This window comes from Enhydra lutris, unplaced genomic scaffold (genome assembly GCF_002288905.1).
Source record: "Enhydra lutris kenyoni isolate GAN:26980312 unplaced genomic scaffold, ASM228890v2 scaffoldscaffold10, whole genome shotgun sequence".
NCBI lineage: Eukaryota > Metazoa > Chordata > Mammalia > Carnivora > Mustelidae > Enhydra > Enhydra lutris.
In genome coordinates this window covers 12,514,953-12,527,655 of record NW_019154094.1, presented here as the reverse complement: position 1 = coordinate 12,527,655, position 12,703 = coordinate 12,514,953, and the positions used below count along the sequence as shown (strand labels likewise).

Here is a 12,703-nt window from a genome sequence, read left to right as displayed (position 1 = left end):
GCCCTCAGAGTCTAAAATATTCACTGTCTGGCCCTTTACACAAAAGTGTTTGCCAACCCCAGGGAAAGACAGAGACTCACAGGTTGGTATACGTTATTGATAACTTTCTAGTTCTTAGAGCGAGGGTCAGGTTCACAGGTGTTTGCTATAGTATGATGACCGAAGGCTACGAATGGGCTATCACTGGTCATGTATCACCAAGGAATGATTTTGCTCAAATTCTGTGCACTGGCAGATAGAGAGAAAGGAGGGGAGGGAGGAAGGAAGGAGTCATTTAGCTACTATAAATATTTAAATGGCCCTCTGTCACCTATACCAGCCTTTTCTCCATGGTATCACCAGTACTCAAAGAATGTTGGAGAAGAGGACAAAATGTAGAAGACTGGGTAAAGCAGATTTTTCAGGAAGGGGGCAGGATGGGTTCTGTGAGGCTGGAAGGGACATGGCCAAAGGACATAAGGGATTCCAAAGAGCAGGTTCTGAAGGAGAGTCACCATCCAGTTTTTCAGCTTCGTTCATAAGGGTCTGGTACCACCCAAGTGGCATGAGGGGCCGGGTGTCCCAGGCTTTTGCCAGGATCTTGCTCCTACCTGTTGAGTCAAGGCTGCCCTTCAAATGCTAGCAGCACAGGAGTCATGGGAGGCATTCTCATGGGTAACTGAACATTTATGAAGACAATCCTGAACCGTGGCATGTATGGCTTGCTTTAATTTAATCCTGGTAACAATCCCATGAAGCAAAAAAATACCACCATCCACGTGTTAGACATGGGCTATGAGGATCCCAGGGAGTAAGCTGCTCACCTAGAGACATCAAGTTGGTGACTGGTGAAGCTGAATTCAAATCCAGGCCCATCTGACTCCAAATCCCACACTCCCCTGCTCCACTGCACTGCCTGGGGCCAGGGTTGCCCCTTTGCAAGCTGCCTCAATAAAAGCCAGGTTTTTGCCTTCCTTGAGGTGACCCTGGGCCCAGGAGCATAGGGACATTTCAAGGAGCAGCTTCCGGCCCTGACAACCCACCACAGCAGATGACGGGGATTTGCACATTCAAAGAAATGCTCCAGTCCCTGCTAGAAACGTCCCCAGCAGCTTCAATTAGGGAACAGTTGCAGTACATCGCTACCTGATGCTCACGGGGCAGGCTTACTGTTTTATATGTGGAAAATGAGGAAAGGGCTGGAACTTCCGCATCAGGGAAACGATGAAAGACTGAGAAGCATTTCCAAAGTCACGTAAACCCAAAGGTCAATGCGGGGCAGGGGGGCAGGTGGGAAGAGGGGGGGTAAGCAAAGAAGCAGCTGAGAAGTATTTGTGGCATTGGCGAGAAGAGCCTGCAGTGTCCACTGAAGGAAACCATGACTATGAATTTCAGGGCATCAAGACCCTGTCAACACAGCTAATCCCTACGGATGCTGACTGAATGCACCTTCGATGACCAAACAAGTGCCCTGTGCAAACCGTGTCAGCCTCCAGCAGGCCAATTTGTCCTCACATTACACACTCTGCTGGCTCTGTTGCTAGACACCCTGATTGAGAATCCACGGCGAGCGTCCCCCAGCCCGGCAAGGGCTAACACAGCATGGTTAATAAGTCAACAGAATTCAGAAACCACCACCGGATTAGGAAGGCAGGTTTTTTTGTTTTTTGGTTTTTTTTTTTTTTTTTTTTTTTTTGGTGCCCTGGACTCCAAGCAGATTAAATAATCAGAAAGGCCGAGCCATCGGGGTCATGTTTGAATGCTACAGCTGTTCACGGAGGTTTGACAAACATTCTTTCTGGGGCTCGTCGTCTGAATGGGAAAGGCCAGGATGATCCTGGGGAGGCTGACACTTTAAGAAAGAAGAGGGGACACCGTCAAAAGGCCCTCTTATGGAAAACAATCCCAGCCAGATGGAGACAGGGGCGGGATTGCTTTAATACGTGGTCCCTGAAAGCGACAACAGTGTTCTGCGTGACAGCAAAGCTTGTGCTGGAATGACAAGCTGGGCTCTGAGCTCGCCATGCCCTCAGCGTGGGGATCTGCAGATTAAGAGAGGTGGGCTACGCCTTCCATGAGAAAGCCTGTGGAGACTCCGCCATGAAAGGTGAGCCACGATTAGTCCCCTCATGCCTTAGAAAAGTTCTCTGTCTGCTGTGAAGTGTGTAAACCTGGCGATTCACAGACCTGTACCCCTGGGGATAAAAATATATTATATGTTTATAAAAAATAAAAAAAAATAAAAAAATAAAAAAATAAAAAAAAAAGAAAAGTTCTCTGTCCCTGAGAGGAAATGAGGGGGCGGAATGGGGTCCCCTCAACAAGGTATCTGTGGTAAACTTAACCGTGAGGTTGTCTTTATCTAAAGACCAAACATATAAAAAATGTCTCTAGTGGGGTAATTTATGTTTGTGCCATGTTGGGTCAGAAGAACGGTGTGGGGACGAATGTACCCAGCCACGATGGGATACGTAGTTGGCATGTCATGGGCCATTTCATAGAAAATACAGAGCTTCAAGTTGGAGTTCATATATCATCCCGTTGGTCAGGCCAGGGGAGTGGAACTAAAGGAAGAATGAGCAAACTGGCCACAGCTCAGAAAGACAAAGCCTGTCATTAATAGATTAGTGGATTCTGTGGAAAACTAGTTCTCTGGTTAAGATTTGATTTCGTGCAGATAACTGATGCTTGAGACCCACAGCCAGGAAGGTGCGCTGGCTCTGAAAGCCGTCGTTTAGGTTATTTGCAAAATTACAGAAAGGAAAACAAGGACTTTGCTCTTTTGTATTTTGGAATGGGGAAGGGGACTGCAATGTTCCACCTCCCTGAGCTAAACTAAACAGAGCAGAATCTTCAGAAGGCTCTCCAGGTATCTTCCCTGTTGCCTTCAGTACCGTTTACCATTAGTAGAGAATTCAACAGTCTAGGGCATTGGATGGCCACCTTATCTATTTCCCCCATTAAGACCAAAACCGCACAGACAACCTCTTCCGAGCGCTTTCTTCATGAGTAGATTATCATCTTGAGTTTTAATTATTACTGCTTGGCCTTGTGAATTCTTCTACCAATTTCACAAAATGTTCTTGACAGATATTTGCCATATTTTGAAATTCAAGTCCCAGGAAAAAAGCAGGAGGTCATGTAGCTACTCCGGAGAATGATCTAGAAGTATCTTTTAAAAAAAAAGGTCAACTCAGTGTCCTCTCTGAGCCCTGCCAGGCTCCAGCTCCTGTTGACACTGGAGACCCTCTTTGTAATTTCTGCATGGGCAAGTTGTCCTGGGCGAGGATGTCCTCTGCAGCATCACTTGTAGTAAAGGAAAATGGCAGCAACTCAAACTTCCATCAGTAAGGGGGCTAAATATTAAATCTGGCATGGTGTCACCATGGAATGGCCTATAGTATTTAACAGGAATAAATGAACTCTCTCTGGATCTAGGTGGACAGATCAGTTTGAGTGAACAGAATACATGACAAAATGAGACATGCCAATGACTATATGTGTGTCGAGTTTTAAAAGCCACTATATGAAACACTGTGTACTCTGCTTGTGTGTGTAAAAGTTTGATGGGTGGTAAAGCACAGCCTAAAAGGATCCTGACAACTCTGGAAGCCGACTGGGTTCAAATCAGGATTCTACTATTCACCACCTATATGACCTTGGACAAGTGGTTTAGCTTCTCTGTGCCTCAGTTCCCTCACCTTTATAATACAGACATAATGGAACCAGATTTACAAGGTTATGAGGATTAAATTAATATACATAATATATTATAACATTATATATAATTATAATAATAAATGTATTAACTGCTATTATAATGCATAATAGTGATATATAATTATATATTTTAAATATATATTACAATATATAATATAGTAATATTATATAATTATAAATAATATATAATTATATATAATATTAATTAGTTACATATATACAAGTAATATAACATTATAATGCCCTTATAATGGTGCCTGGCTCAAAACCCTTGCTACATGACTATCTGCTATTGCTGTTACTATTATTATTTTTTAAGATTTTATTTATTTATTTGATAGAGAGAGAGAGATCACAAGTACGAGAAGAGGCAGGCAGAGAGAGAAAGGGGGAAGCAGGCTCCCTGCTGAGCAGAGAGCCCGATGTGGGGCTCAAACCCAGGACCCTGAGATCATGACCTGAGCTGAAGGCAGAGGCTTAATCCACTGAGCCACCCAGGTGCCCCTAATTGCTGGTATTAAGCATTGTTGTCGCTTTTTTCTAATAGGCCTAGAGGGATAGGTCAGTAATGGTAGGGGGGAGGAGGCTTCGGATTGGAAAACATGACTTGGGAGCTAATCAGAGTGATTGCAACTGTATCAGGAATGCTTCGTTTCTTTGAGTTAAAAGAAAAAAAGATGAAAAATATGCCAACCTATGAATGATTGACAGAACTGTGTTATAGGAATATGGGTGTTTATTACATGCTTTTCTGTGCTTTTAAAATCTTTTTTTTTTTTTTTTTTTGCCTCTTTAAAATCTCTTGAATAAAAAGGGAGACGGTCACTATTCACAGAATTATTAAACCTGTGGAGATGCATGTCAACACGTAGGAGCATTTTAAACCCGTCCAATCCGTTCTCTGCTCGGCAGGGAGCCTGTTTTCCACTTCCCCCTGCCCCTGCCTGCCTCTCTGCCTACTTGTGATCTCTCTCTGTCAAATAAATTAAAAAAAAAAAAAAGAAATTCTTTAAACCTGCCCGATCCAAGATGGCAACCATTAGCACCATGTGGCGAATTTAAATTTAAAATCAATTAAAATTAAATGCAAATACAAATTCAGCTCTTTGGTTGCAGTAGTCACATTTCAAGAGCTCAGTCGTCACATGTAGCTCAGGACTGCCATCCTGGACAGCAGATGAAATCATTTCCATCCCCACAGCAGGTTCTACTGGACAGCACTGATCTGGAGCTTACTTTTCCAGAAATGTGACTCTCCAATGGGCCTATCATTGTTCCAAACCCCTGGCCTCAAATAACTCTGCTGCACCCTACAACAGACACGCCCCCCCCAAGATATTTTTCATCTTTCTCTGTGTTATTGACCCCATAGGGATGTACCCTGGCCAGCCCGACTTTCCTAAGGATGGGAATGAACGAAACTTTCCTACAGGTTGTAGAAGGTGTTCGCCGTCCCAGAGTCACCTTACTTGTGATTTTAAAGGGGAACACACACACAGACACGGCTTACAAACTGGCTTCACATCTCAGTTCCTTTTTGTCGGTCGTAGGTGAACTGCTTCTGCTTTGGGGCACGTTGGCCCTGCTCCAGCTGGCAGGCAGCTGCCCAGAGAAGTGCCACTGCCACTCCTCCTCACGATCCATAGACTGCAGCCGGCGGGGGCTGGCTGATGTCCCTCAGGATTTGCCTCCACAGACTCAAACGCTGCTCTTGCAAGACAACCAGATAGGCCAGCTTCCTGCATTTGCGTTTAGGTCGGTGCCACAGCTCACGACCCTGAACTTGGGCAACAATTCCCTTTCGCATCTGGCCGCCGGGGTTTTCCATGGACTCCAGCACTTGCAGGTCTTGAACCTGACCCAGAACTCCCTGCATTTTCTGGAAAGCAGGCTTTTCCACTCCCTCCCACAGCTGAGGGAGCTTGATTTGTCATCAAACGACATCAGGCACCTTCCCACATCCCCGGGGAAGCCTTGGCAGAACCTGACCGTATTTGCAGTTCAACAAAACCAGCTTCAGCACCTTGATCGAGCACTCCTGGAATCCATGCCCAGAGTGAGGCTTTTACTTCTCAAGGACAACCTCTGGAAATGCAACTGCCACTTGCTCAGTCTTAAACTCTGGCTGGAGAAATTTATCTATAAAGGTCAGTCACGTCCATTTGGAACCCCCTATCTGTGTGTTACCAGCCTAGGATGAACCTCATCTCTTGTCAGCATTAGAAGGGACGTTGAGGAGTGTGCGAGGGGCCCATGTAAGCTTTTCCACACTGAGGTCATTTCAGGGGATGGCAAGAGAGGCAGTGAGTCATTAGAGGGTGTTTAAATTCATGATTTAAATTCATCTACAAATACGATTCACGGAGACAACTTTCCACTTAGTGATTAACCACATTATTTATCTGAGAGCCGCAGGCCCTTAAGAAGGAGGGAAATTCACCCCTTGAATAATTGCTTGGCTCCAAAGGGGCACAAAATTCTAATTTTCAGGTGTGATCCAGCATGGTCTCTCTCCTTGGGATTTCTCCCCCTGTGTATGCTTCTACCAATTTGATAGCTACAAATCTTCCCTGAGATTATCCCTTCTGCTTTAGCCAATACCACTGTAACTGAAATTGGCTGCACTCTCTAAAGTTGCTTACTATTTCTTTAACCAGATGATAAAAATCAAAGCAAAAGAATCTAGAGTATTAAAGATGAGGGTTCTGGAAATCACCCAGGAGTCACCAAACTACAACTCAAGAGCCAAATCCAGCCCATCTCCTGTTTTTGCAAATATTTATTGGAACACATCTACGCTGACTTATATCATGTATTGTCACCAGGGCAAAGCTGAATGGTTGTGTATGGTAAAGCTTAAACTATCAACTACTTGGCTCTTTATAGAAAAGTCTTCCAACCCCTTCTAACTCAATGCTAGTCTATAATCAATGGGAAATGGAAGCCCAGAGATGATCAGTGACTTCCTCAGGATGACAGGATAGAAGCACAGACAAGAAGAGAAGGAATGACTATTGGGTCTGGGCCCCACATTCTTTCCTGTACATCCAAGTGCTTCTTTCCTCTTAATTTTCAAGCATCATTCATTCATTCCTGTGCTTGAATGCCACTTATGAGCCAGGTGCTTTTCTAGACAATGAGAAAAGGTGAACAAGAAAATCTCTACCAACATGAAGGTTACATTCTGGTAGCAGAAAATGGCATTAAATAAGATAGCCAATCAATACCCAAGTTCAGGGACTCCTGGGTGGCTCAGTTGGTTGGACGACTGCCTTCCGCTCAGGTCATGATCCTGGAGTCCCGGGATCGAGTCCCGCATCGGGCTCCCGGCTACGCGGGGAGTCTGCTTCTCTCTCTGACCTTCTCCTCGCTCATGCTCTCTCTCACTGTCTCTCTCTCAAATAAATAAATAAAATCTTAAAAAAAAAATACCCAAGTTCATACAGCACTTGGTGCTAAGGGTAGAAGGAGGCAGAGTGAGGGGAGAGACAGCGGCAGGATGGGAGTTCGGTTTCAGATAGGAAGGGCAGGTGAAGCCTTCTCCAAGGAGATAACATGGGTGAGCAGCCCCTAAACAATGCGGAGAAATGAGCCATGAGATAATTGGGGGAAAGGACAGAAATTGCAAAGGGCCTGACAGGCGACTAAGCTTGGCTTGACTGAGGGACAGAAAAAGGCATGAAAAGTGGTGAGAAGAGAAGGGACAGAACGAGCGGGCAGAGAGGAGGCAACACAGGTTCACGTAGGAACGTGCAGAGCAGGGGGAGTCATTCGGGTTTTTTTTAGATGAAATGGAAATCTCTTGAAGAATTTTAGTCAAGGGAACAATATCTAATTACATTTCAGAAGGTGACTCTGGCGACTGGAGGGAGAGCAGACTATAGGCTACAGGAGAAGCAGCAAGGGGATAAGGGAAGAAACTGATTTCAGTCACCCAGGGAAGACAAAAGGGTAGCTCAGATCAGGGTCATGAGAAATGATCATCTTTGTGGATGTATCTGGAATACTGAACAGATAGCAATTGTTAATGGCTTGGAAGGGAAATGAAGGAAAAAAGAAAAGAGTATATCATGGGAAACTCGATTTATTTGGTCCTGCAAGATTAACCACATAAAGAGTGATGTCAGGAGCTGAGAAGGGGCAGACTGGGAGGTGGGGTCTTGGTCCTGCATTCTTTGGCAAGTGGGCAAGTACATGGGGGAGATGGTAAATCGAGAGTTGAATCTGGGGCAAGTCAAGTTCGGGGTGCCCCTTACTTTTCCAAGGGGTGCTGCTGAGTTGCTGGCTGTATGTTTGAGCCTGTAACTCAGGAAGATCTCAGAGCTAACGACATGAATTAGGGAGTCATTAGAAACTGGACGGTTGCAGCAGTTACACAGAAGGAAGGGGAAGAGAGCACAATGTGAGTTCAGATATTCAATATATTTTTTAAAGATTTTATTTATTTATTTGACACACAGACAGAGATCACAAGTAGGCAGAGAGGCATGCAGAGGGGGCGGAGAAGCAGGATCCCCGCTGAGCAGAGAGCCCGATGCAGGACTCAATCCCAGGACCCTGAGATCGTGACCTGAGCTGAAGGCAGAGGCTTAACCCACTGAGCCACCCCGGGGCCCCAGATATTCAATATTGAGTTAAAAATCCCTCTCGACAAAAATAATAGCAAATAGCCTATCCCTAGCCAACTAATCTTCAAGCTGACCTACAAAGGGGGTGCATAGACTGTGACAAAAATCATTCTTGTAGGGCATTGCCAAGAAAACTTTTCCCACCTAGAGGTAGAGTGGGTTTAGCTGTTGTGTTCTGACTAAATGCTAAGCATAAGTCAAACCATCGCAGAAAGAGCTTTCACGGAGGAATGTTTCTTTACAAAAGACCGTTTCCGGGTCCAGGACACTAGAAGTAACGTGAGCTGGAAGACAGGAGATCATTCCCCCACTCTGCCACACACTCACTGGTGACCTTCAGACAAATTAACACTTCCCCCTACCGCCCAGCTCTCAGTGTCACAGGTGGAAGGTGACAGGGTGAAGCTATAGAGATCCGAGGCCCATTCTGGTTCTCAGACTCCCTGAGGAATAATATATACCACGTAAGGCAAAAATAGGTATTGGTCAAGACCTTGTTCTTTTAAAGGATCCATAAATAAATACAAATAGTAACAATATTATTCAAGACAGGCTGGTTGATATGACACCCATGTCGGTGATGGGCACAATAAAGGTCTGTTGCTTGTGTTAGACCCAAGGGAAACCGAGGCTTAGGGCTGGGTCCCACACAGTCGTTCAAGGACACAAGCCCCTTCCAGCTTCCGATGCTGCCCCTTAACCACATGGCCTCTAAGGTCACCACCAAGTGGGCACAGATCACATGGAGGATGAAGCAAGGGGGGTTTTGTGGTCTGAAAGTGGCATTCTTTGGTTCCATGGGCCACAGCTCCGTCTCCAACCTGACTACAGAGAGTGGGGAAATTTTGCCTTCCTGTGGGCCCAATAGCCAAAACACATGCTCCGATGAATACCCACTAAATGACTTCTTTACAAAAGCATGCATAGAGATTTTGTGATTAGTACTGCTCTCTCTCCATTCAAGAGTAAACAAATCCTCTTCATGTCAAAGCTGACTGTACTGAACACGTTTAGCTAGTCGTTGTGCTGAGTACCTGACCTGCTTCACCTAGCTGAACCTCAGGGTGATCTCGTGAGATGATTTTTCATTATCACTCCCCTCTCCCACTTTCCAGATGAGGAAGCAGAGGCCAAGGATGGTCAAGTATCTTGCTTAGGGTTGCCCAGCTAAGTAACAGACTCAAGATTTGAATCCAGTTTCTGCCAAGACGCTGGTAAAGAGCTACCAGTGGCCAGATGGGGGATAACAAGGGCTCAGCAAGCTGGGACTTCTTTCATTATCAGCTTCCATGGTTCTAGAAGGGAGGGGGGCCCACAAGCTGGGGTCGTGGCTGAGGAGACAGTGGTGCAAGGCTGAGAGGTGAATCCTGAGGTGAATCCACAGGTGGTCGTGGAGCTCTTGGTGGCCACAGCCCCTGACTTCCAGCTGTGCCCCAGGCTCTAGTCTGCGTACTTCGTCGGCACTGTGGGTCCCAAGGCCTCATCTCCCACCCTAATATTGATCAGCAGGAAGCTTGAAACTGGAGAAGTTAATGCTTAAGCCCAGAGTGATTGGGTGAACCACCCCAATCTAGGAATGAGTCAACGGCAGAAATGCTGGTCCCACAGCACACAGCCTTTCTTCCCCTGGGGGGAGTCTCGGTGTTCTCTGGCCATGTTGAATATCGTCACTTCTTCTCAAAGTCCCACACTCCATTTCAGTTTCTCTGGTCTTCTGCCTTACAACAAATTCCTGGGCAGACGCATGAAATGGTCCCTGAGGAAGGGATCCTTAGTCTCAGCATAGCCTGATGACACCTAGGTCACCCCGAATCTCTGGCCTCCCACATGTCAGCTCAGGAAAGGAGAGAACTCCTCATTTATGTTTTTGCTTTTGAGCTGGGGCTCCTGCCTCAAGGAAATCACTGAAGAAACCAGAAGGGGCCCAAGTGATTCTAGCACTAGGCGATTCAGTTCCAAGCAGTGGTGACAAAAAGGTGGGGGGTGAATATCGCCAAGCCGCTAATCCCGGTGTGACCTGGACCATGATAATGATGGTACTAGAAAGTGGCCCCATCTAGTCAGAGGGCCTCAGCTTAGGAGGCTCAGATGATAGACAGAAGGCATTTCACAGACTGAAGAGCTGTGCAAAGGAAGATGATAGTAACTGCTGTGACAATCTCCCGCACAGGCCCTTCTGGTATAATTTCATAATCCACCTGTGGTGTGGACAAAGGCCTCCAATCTGACTTGGCTAAAAGCAGTTCCAGGCTTCACAGTCCTCCTGGAGAAGGAATTCATGGCCGCCAGGGGAGCTGAGCCACAGAACCTGCAGGCCAGGTTCTGCCCAGTCAAAGGGCTACACTGAGAGTCCTTGCGTTAACTTTGCTGACCTCAAGAGGCTCCTGGGGGGGAAGGGGGAGGGAGAAGAAGTGGTGCAGTGCAGAAGTGCAGAAGAAGAGGCAGTGAGCACAGTGGGAAAACTGGGATCAAGGGGATGGGCTGGGTTTGAGTGCTGATCTGCCCACTAATGTCCTATCTGGGTGACACTGGACAATAATTACCCATTAGAGCAGAGCTTATCAAACAGCGCTCTGTAAATTCTCAAGTCAGATACAAACACAGTGTTTTTATGGCCAAAAAAAAAATGTAGTCAAAGAAGTTAATTTGCCTGAGATAGTAAATCAGTGGTCCTATGTGGCCAGAACAAAATCTGTTAGTTCAGTTCTTTCTAGGAAACAACTACTAGGCACCCAAATCCACCCTTGAACAACACAAGTCTACACACCTGAGGAAATCAATCACCTTACAGACAGTGGAAACTACTCCAATAACGTGTTGGAAAGTTCGGAGCTCAAATTACTGAACGTTCCAAGGCCCGAGGAGACATGTTAATTGTACTTAATCCCACAAACTAAACTAATATTACCGTCAAACATACACACACATTCAAAAGGCCATTGACCTCCCCACCTGGCATCACCCAAGAATGCTGATAGACACACAGGGTCCTCGTGATCAGGGCACAACATCACAACAGAGGACATCTGCCATACTTATTTGCTTTTGTTTTTTGAAGGGGGAGTAACAGACAGTGTCATCTGTGCGTCACCAGACACCTGGAAGGGAGAGGACCTCCTGAAGATCCCTCATGAGCTATACCAGCCCTGCCCTTTCCCTTCTCCGGACGTAGGCTCCTCCAGGGGGCAGCAGCTGGGTTCTGCCCACCAGCCTGTTCCCGTGTCTCCCGAGACCCACAGTTTGGGGGAGCGAGACCCCTCAGAGTGTGAGCTCAAACCCAAACCGAGGCCGACCAGCCTGCGTCACGCGGTGGCCACCGTCATCATCACAGGGATTGTGTGCGGGATTGTATGTCTCATGATGTTGGCTGCAGCCATCTATGGCTGCACCTATGCGGCCATCACAGCCCAGTACCATGGGGGACGCTTGGCTCAGACCAATGAGCCTGTGAAGATGGAAGGAAAAGAGCTGTACGCCAGCTCACCAGCCTGAGAACCTCTGTCTCAGAAAGGAAGCATCATCTCCTGCCAGAGAACGAGTCTGAGTAGGGCTGATGCTAAGATCTCATCTTGCTTTTCTCAAAAGAAAAAAAAAAAAAAAAAGACCTGTCCGCATAAATATTCCCCAGGGAAAAAAATTATATTGCGATTTTTAAAATACCGCATTTGAAATAGAGGTGACACTTGTGCTCTGTGTCTGAGAAGTCACTGCAATTTCTCTATGTGCGGGAAGGCAGGACGGGGGGGGGGGGTGTGGGGGAGGGGAGATCCCCCTCTCAGGTACTCTCCCCTGCATTAAGCTGCTTTAAAAGAACAACAGAAACACAAACACACGTGCTAGTCGGCATTCCTGGGAGCTTTATGGTCTTTTGGAAAAGCGCCCAATTTTGAGTGCCTGGGAAGAAGCTGGCAATCTTACCCGAGGGGCACTGAATGCTTCTATAATTCAAATTCACGTGAGATTGGTGATACTTTTAGATGTTGTATATGTTATATATTTAATGGGAGAGTCTGTTGGTTGGGAATTGCAAAGCTTGCCACAAGAGTCAGATTATATTTAATTTTCTAAATCAGAAAACCATTTGGGGCTTTCTAGGCCACAGAGGAAGAGGAGGGTTCCATGTCTGGATAATGGGACTCAGGCCCAGGGTCTGGGGAAGTTTTCTGATGCAAGGGTAAATAACATATAAACAAACACAAAGAGGACGGGGAGTTGGAATCTGGGGCACATGTTCTGAAAGTCTGTATCCACTGGGCTATTAGAACCTTCCATTTATAACTCTTACAGCAGGAATGAATTTAGGTTGGGCTGAGAGCAAGATAATGGCTTGTGTGTATCTCTATCTACACACACAGGGCACGGAGTGCACAGACTTG

General features: G+C 46.2%; 2 protein-coding genes across 2 annotated transcripts in view; one reads left to right on the top strand and one right to left on the bottom strand.

Moving 5' to 3' along the window:
* Positions 1–12,703, bottom strand: part of LOC111144138 (calcium voltage-gated channel auxiliary subunit alpha2delta 3) — an 868,443-nt gene that overhangs the window by 130,768 nt on the left and 724,972 nt on the right. The gene's annotated exons all lie outside the window — the stretch shown is intronic.
* LOC111143902 (leucine rich repeats and transmembrane domains 1) lies at positions 5,105–11,819 on the top strand. The gene is made up of 2 exons (XM_022497943.1): positions 5,105–5,846; positions 11,386–11,819. The coding sequence occupies exons 1-2, from the start codon at positions 5,105–5,107 to the stop codon at positions 11,817–11,819; spliced, it is 1,176 nt and encodes a 391-aa protein (XP_022353651.1).

Excerpts from the sequence above, each read along its gene's own strand:
- LOC111143902 (XM_022497943.1), top strand. The coding sequence starts at position 5,105 with ATGGGAATGAACGAAACTTTCCTACAGGTTGTAGAAGGTGTTCGCCGT. Across the intron at positions 5,847-11,385 it reads GGAGAAATTTATCTATAAAG|GGGGAGTAACAGACAGTGTC; the intron begins GTCAGTCACGTC and ends TGTTTTTTGAAG.